This window comes from Triticum aestivum, chromosome 7A (assembly GCF_018294505.1).
Source record: "Triticum aestivum cultivar Chinese Spring chromosome 7A, IWGSC CS RefSeq v2.1, whole genome shotgun sequence".
Taxonomy (NCBI): Eukaryota; Viridiplantae; Streptophyta; class Magnoliopsida; order Poales; family Poaceae; genus Triticum; species Triticum aestivum.
In genome coordinates this window covers 16,602,554-16,610,023 of record NC_057812.1, presented here as the reverse complement: position 1 = coordinate 16,610,023, position 7,470 = coordinate 16,602,554, and the positions used below count along the sequence as shown (strand labels likewise).

Below are 7,470 nucleotides of genomic sequence, written 5' to 3'. Positions count from 1 at the left end.
GGAATTCAAATAGTTACATTCATATTGATTTACTACGTAAAATTTGGCACAAGAAAAAAAATATAGGTCATAAGACAAGAAAATTTGCAATTTATGTGTATTTTACACTATGTTTTTACGTTTGTAATTTTACATAATATAAAATATTTTTTACGACGATTATATATTTTCTTACGTTCTCTTTTTATGTCGGAAATAAGACAAAACTTACGAAACGTAAAATTACGGTGCATAGATGGTAAAATAGAAAGGGGTGAAGAATAACTATTCCTCACCCAGGGTGACGAATAGCGCGACCGTATATATATATATATATATATATATATATATGTATGTTGTTGTTCTAAGAATGACCATGATGCCCTCATGTCCGTATTTTATTTTATCAACACATCTATCTCTAAACATGTGGGCATACTTTTCGATATCGGCTTCCGCTTGAGGACAAGCGAGGTCTAAGCTTGCGGGAGTTGATACGTCCATTTTGCATCATGCTTTTATATCGATATTTATTGCATTATGGACTATTATTACACATTATGTCACAATACTTATTCATTTTCTCTCTTATTTTATAAGGTTTGCACGAAGAGGAGAATGCCGGCAGCTGGAATTCTGGGCTAGAAAAGGAGAAAATATTAGAGACATATTCTGCACAACTCCAAAAATCCTGAAACTCCATGGAAGTCAGTTTTGGAATATATAAAAAATATTGCGCGAAGAAAGCACCAGAGGGGGCCACCCACCATCCACGAGGGTGGGGGACGCCCCCTGCCTCGTGGGCCCCCTGGCAGGCCTACGGTGCCCATCTTTTAATATATGAAGTCTTTCGCCCTGGAAAAAATAAGAAGGAAGCTCTTGGGACGAAGCGCCGCCGTCTCGAGGCGGAACCTTGGCGGAACCAATCTAGGGCTCCGGCGGAGCTGTTCTGCCGGGGAAACATCCCTCCGGAAGGGGGAAACCATCACCATCGATCCTCTCATCGGGAGGGGGTCAATCTCCATCAACATCTTCACCAGCACCATCTTCTCTCAAACCCTAGTTCATCTCTTGTATCCGATCTTTGTCTCAAAACCTCAGATTGGTACATGTGGGTTGCTAGTAGTGTTGATTACTCCTTGTAGTTGATGCTAGTTGGTTTATTCGGTGGAAGATTATATATTCAGATCCTTTATGCATATTAATACCCCTCTGATTATGAACATGAATATGATTTGTGAGTAGTTACGTTTGTTCCTGAGGACATGTGAGAAGTCTTGCTATAAGTAGTCATGTGAATTTGGTATTCGTTCGATATTTTCATGAGATGTATGTTGTCTTTCCTCTGGTGGTGTTATGTGAACGTTGACTACATGATACTTCACCATTATTTGGGCCTAGGGGAAGGTATTGAGAAATAATAAGTAGATGATGGGTTGCTAGAGTAACAGAAGTTTAAACCCTAGTTTATGCGTTGCTTCGTAAGGGGCTGATTTGGATCCACATGTTTCATACTATGGTTAGATTTACCTTAATACTTCTTTTGTAGTTGCGTATGCTTACAAGAGGGGTTAATCATAAGTGGGATGCTTGTCCAAGGAAGGGCAGTACCCAAGCACCGGTCTAACCACATATCAAATTATCAAAGTAACGAATGCGAATCATATGTGTGTGATAAAAACTAGCTTGACGATAATTCCCATGTGTCCTCGGGAGCACTTTCCTTTATATAAGAGTTTGTCCAGGCTTGTCCTTTGCTACGAAAAGGATTGGGCCACCTTGCTGCACCCTGTTTACTTTTGTTACTTGTTACCTGTTACGAATTACCTTATCACAAAACTATCTGTTACCGATAATTTCAGTGCTTGCAGAGAATACCTTACTGAAAAATGTTTGTCATTTCCTTCTGCTCCTTGTTGGATTCGACACTCTTATTTATCGAAAGGATTACGATAGATCCCCTATACTTGTGGGTCATCACATCACTCCACCCCCTACAGGATGCCTGTGGCCACTACCTGTGCTAGTGGTGGCTGCCAAAATCTGTGATGCGCTAGCAAGATCGGTCAGTGTTCAGTTGATCGGTGAAGCGGTAATACAAGGCCCATGCATCATCGTGTGTTGCCAGTACTATTGCAACTTGGAAATAACAAACATCTGCTCCTGAATAAAGCTGTCCTCGAAATAAAATTGCATGTTTTACACGATAGATGAAATCTCAGCAGCATCTTACTGGAATGAACCAGCACTCTATTGTATGCCCTCCATGAAAACAAAAAAATTCAGAACATGAAAGGAGAAATAAAGAGCGGCCCAAGGAACATATGAAGAGAGACCAGATCAAAGAGGACAAAACCACAAACATGTATGAGCAATATAAAGAGTTGCCGGATTTGAAACAATGTTGACATATTCAGAATGTGCTTTCCTGTCCAGTCACAGAATTAATGTCAACCAAGCTGCTACATAAGAAGTCGACTAATCCCCGTAGAGCTAGTGCAGGATGATCGCTTCCTGGAGATAATATAGATAAATATTCTTGTACATAATACATTTGCAAAGCCAAGAAACCATGGGAGTTACAAAACCTAGTGGCTAACTGAATAATATAAAAGCAGGAATTGACAGGTCTGGTATTGGAGTTATCGTGATGAATAATTCCATCTCATTATGTCTATAATAATTTTCAAAAACATGTAAGTGCAAAAAATAGTGGTCATAACTGTATACCTGAATCATTCCAAAAATGATGACTGAAAAGAAAATCGAGGTAGTAACTTCAACCTCCAAGTGACTAATTGAGTACCAATATATGTAAACATATAATATACTAGTATCATGTTCTTCTTTTCCTCTCCAGATAGTTACTAGCTGTGGGACTGTTGTGCACGAAGTTTTCTTTTGCAGTATGAGTAGTAATGGAGTAAAAGAATATGGTTGAAATTTGTTGGCTTGTTGTACAACCTGTATGCTTTCAATCTGAATAGTAGGGGAAAGTACACATGATATCTTTTCTAGAAGTGCAAGTGCCAACGGTGTCGTCATGCACAGAAAGGAAGCAAGGACATCCACAACAAAAGTCCATTTATCTGATCAACGGTGTCGTCATGTACAGATAGATTATGCAAGCACATGCAGCAGCCTTATCTTTTGTAGATAAGAAAAGCAACACAGGAAAATTTTAAAATACTGGGGTGACAAGGCTGTATAAAGCCAAAACTATTATTGTGTGCCAAATTTCAATCCATGTTCATCTGATCATATATATCCTTTTCATATGTGGAGACTGCACAAATTCTATGGCCTTTTGGAGATTTGCACCCATTTGGTTGTGAAGTCTGTCTTGTTGCCATGTAGGAAGAATTTTTTTCTCACCAGATGTGACCCTAAAATAGTTTTTCATTAGGATAAGTAGCTCTTTTATTTACTTTACATTTACATAAAGGAAGAGAAGTTGAGTGTATGTCATATGCTGGTAGCTAAAACTTTTTATGTACCACCACAAGAGAAATTAAGAAGAGAAATTTACAGGGGCCGAATGACGATGAGAAGCTATATACATATCTACATACTATTGAAATACAAGTAAATTGCTCACCCTCCACAAACAGGTCAATATTTCAAGATACTAGTTGGTGCAAGAAACTCAGAAAATTGTTATTTGCTAGACCTTTTTCATCAAGGTGTTTATGAAACTTGTCCAATCTATGGCGACATGGGTGCTGCACCTGCCGAGTCAAACATGAGTTTCATATAGACGCCGTGCCCGCCATGCCTGTGGTGTTGTTGTGTCTTTTTGTCTTCCTTGATGCCATCGAGATGTTGAGGCCTTGAGGGCATGCTATAGAGGGAAAGCAAGAGGTTCGTAAGCACAAAAAGATGATGGTGATGAGCTAGACAGTTCTTATTCCTGTCGTGTGAATCCCATTCTAAGGATTCTTGTGGTTCCGGGGAATCCAGTTAACCTCAGGAATGTGTGCAAGACAGAGTTATACTTAGAGACATGAGGTGGGGGGGCGAGGGGTGCGTGTGTTTAACGGAGAGAGCGTGTGTGTTTTTGTGAGAGAGACTTACACGGCGAGGTAGAGAGATGATTCTAACCTAGAGAGAGGAGGGGAAAGGGGTGCGTGTGTTTGACGGAGAGAGCGTGTATGTTTTTGTGAGAGACTTAGAGGGCGAGGTAGAGAGACAATTCTAACCTAGAGAGAGGACGAGAAATAGATGGAGTGCGTATGTGTGATGGAGATGCTCATGGAGTAAGAGAGGTTTGTCTATGTGTGCGAGAGAGTGCACAATTCATTCACGTGAAAGCACAAAAAGATGATGGTGATGAGCTAGACCAGTCTTTATTCCTGTCATGTGTGTGCGCGCGTGTGCGTGTGTGTGTGTGTGTGTGTGTTTGTGATCCATTTCTTTAAAGATGATAAGATCTGATCAGTTATTCAACAGCTGATATCCGACGGCGAATTAGGATCAAATGGTTATAGAAAATCTTACTGACATAAGGATAAACACCATAGGTTTCTAGTACTAGTATGAAAAGATGAAGAATGGGAGTAGGCTTATAGCTTTCTGGATGAAATAATGAGTAGATAAACACCTTAGCAGGCAGTATGAATTTACATTTTGGGCCCAGCCCACCTTGGTAGGCAGTATGAATTTGCATTTTGGGCCCAGCCCCAGGCTAGATGACCACCTTTAGGTATCTAATATGAAGATTGTCTAAAAAGAAGGTATCTAGTATGAAGAAAGTTGCAGGCCTAGCCCATGTTATATATCAAGTGGCCCATGTACAAAAAAGTAACGCCATAATTTCTACTCCCTCCGTTTCTAAATATAAGTCTTTTTAGAGATTTCAACACGGACTACAGACGGATGTATATATACATATTTTAGAGTGTCGATCCACTCATTTTGTTCCGTATCTAATCCCTATTGGAATCTCTAGAAAGACTTATATTTAGGAACAGAGGTAGTAGTAAATGAGAAATAAACCATAATTAAGAGTCCCTTGTTATTGCCACACAAAAAAAGTGCAAGACGAGTAACTTAGGAAGCATTCAAGAACATTTAGTCAACTATTCGCCTTGCAATTGCAAAATGGTACTCCATCTCTAAAGTAATATAGGACGTTCAGAGGGAGTAGAATTCTCCCACGTAAGTTATATCAGAAGCCAATCACCAGCTGCACGCACGATTGCCCCTAAGATCATCGCTGACCAGAGCGAGGAAACGTGCTGGGAACGACCCAGGTTGACTCCAATCTGCGGTCCCAGCTTCCGGTGTTCCTGAGCTGCAAACGTGTCCAATAGTCGTTACATTGTTGCCATAGTTGGACTGCAGCCCAAGGTTTTTCAGACTGATAACTTGGGAAGTATATGTGGTTACTCCTCCCTCCCCATCTCTCCGGGTTCATGCATGGCAATGCCTCACATCGCATGTCAGGGCTAACAAAGATGGCCCAGTGATCCAGCCTGTACACCTTCACCCATGTTGCCTTCTTGGTCATGGCGTCCAATGACTCTAGCTTGAAGGCCATGAACTGGATGGCGTCCGAGGATATCTTTCCTCCTGCCTCAAGTTTGATCAAGAGAAGCGCAACACCACACACCACAAGCCATGTTTTTTGATTTGTCCAATAGTGATCTTCGGTTCTATCTTTCTCAAGTACAACTTCAAATTTCTGAATTAAGAGCCTGGGTGATAATTGTATGATGCAGAAGGACCCGAAAGACCCTAGGGCGTATGTTTTCCCCTTCCGTGCCACAATTTGTTCACTCTTAAGAAAAAGAACTTTAGAATAGTGTTCCAACCAAGAGTCGCCCCCGATGCGCCACTGGAACAGATAGGCTCCACTGCCGACAAGGAGATGTGAGTCAGTAGATGCAACCGGGGCAGTCAAGGTGGCAAAGCTAATGCGAGTGAAGTGATCTGACTTGAGGCAAGGAGGCACAACCTTAGCGCCACTGAACGCATTAACAATGCAGAACCGGTCGCGGTCGCAGAAGATGAGGTGACCGTAGGAGCAGCAAAGAAAGAGCATGCCTCTGAGGTCACTCAAGGAAAGCAAACTGGGATAGGATGGGGTGGCAGCAGGATCAGCCAATTTCCAAGTACACAGAGATTGTTGCCTGTCGGTACTTGGGTAGAGGAGGAGAGGCTGCAAAGAGGACGTGTGCGCTGAGAACAGATCACGCCAAGGACGACAGGTGGCACCGAAGGCGAGGAGGTCGCGGGAGGAGCCGAGGAGAGCGACTACACATTGAAGCAGATCTTCCTGGAGCTCTGCCCATCCTCGTGGCCCGGATGTGGCCAAGACGGAGGAGGCAGGGGCATGGCAGGTTCTCTTAGCCCTGATTCGCATGGCAGAGCTCTCCCTGTTGGATGTAACAAAGTCAGGACAAAAGATTAGGCATGCAAAGCAAGATATAATTGTATGAAAAAGAATAGGAGCTACCAAGATTCTAGAAAACATGACCTGAGCTAAACAAAGGTACATATTATACTGAGGTGTTGGCCCTGAGAAGTTCAGAATAAGATTAACAACTACGCGGGCACCAAATTTCAGTTCTACGGGGGAGCTATACGTGGTAGATAGACGGGTTGCTGAAGTTTCATATAAATCTTTGTGCCCACTGAACTACACACCACAATCGCCTGTTTCTCAAACTAATACGTGGCAAGTGCCGAGTGCTAGATACTCATTGACAGCGCCTAGTTATCAAACTGAACTACATGGGAACTTTCTGCACACTGAATCAGGCCAAAAAAATGACAGGCAAAACAAATATGATTCTCCCAGCACACTGATACAGGCCTGGCAAATCAGTGGCACATTCTTAACTGCAATGCTGTAGATGTAGAGCAGGGAAAACAAAAATCTGCATTGGAATCAGCAAAATCAACATTGAAGATCTAGACTTAGCAGGGGCCGTCTCAATCTGGATTGTTTTTCTTCTCCAGAATAAGCAGAATCAATCTACCTAATTAATCTTACTGACGTAGGTGGATCTGATGCAAGATTCACAGATGAACGGAAAAGGGGATGGGACGCAGAAATAACTAACCGCCCTGAAATCTGTCTACTCTTTCCGCGAACGAATTTGACGAGGAAAACAGAGAGCGATGGATGAGTAGAGGACGAGGAAGGGTATGGGGGTTACGTCAGTAACGAGGACGAGGACTCAGCGGCCGCCGGCGCCGAGGAAGAAGGATGCGCGCCGATCTCCCGCGGCTGCGCCTCCATGCGCGCCGCCGTTTCTTCAGCTCTTCGATGAGCAGCGCGGCATGTACAGCAGCAGTACGGTACATATCAGTTTTTTCCCCACCCTTCTTCCGGTTAAAAGGCCGGGCCGGCCCAGTCCAGACACAATGCCGTTTGTAAGATGTTCTTATGCTTATGCGGAATCACTAATTAGAGTTACCTATATAGCTAAAAAACTAATTAGAGGTACCTTTTGCATGAGTCATCCCAATTCCCAAACTTGTCTG

The 7,470-nt window shown here is 42.6% G+C and overlaps 1 protein-coding gene across 1 annotated transcript; it reads right to left on the bottom strand.

Annotated features, from left to right (window-relative positions):
- Positions 1 to 4,964: 4,964 nt before the first annotated feature.
- On the bottom strand, positions 4,965 to 7,273 carry LOC123154329 (uncharacterized). The gene is made up of 2 exons (XM_044573088.1): positions 7,143 to 7,273; positions 4,965 to 6,356 (listed from the first exon to the last, which is right to left on the bottom strand). Exons 1-2 carry the CDS (start codon positions 7,223 to 7,225, stop codon positions 5,189 to 5,191), a joined length of 1,251 nt encoding a protein of 416 aa, XP_044429023.1. The 5' UTR covers positions 7,226 to 7,273; the 3' UTR covers positions 4,965 to 5,188.
- Between the last annotated feature and the right edge of the window lie 197 nt (positions 7,274 to 7,470).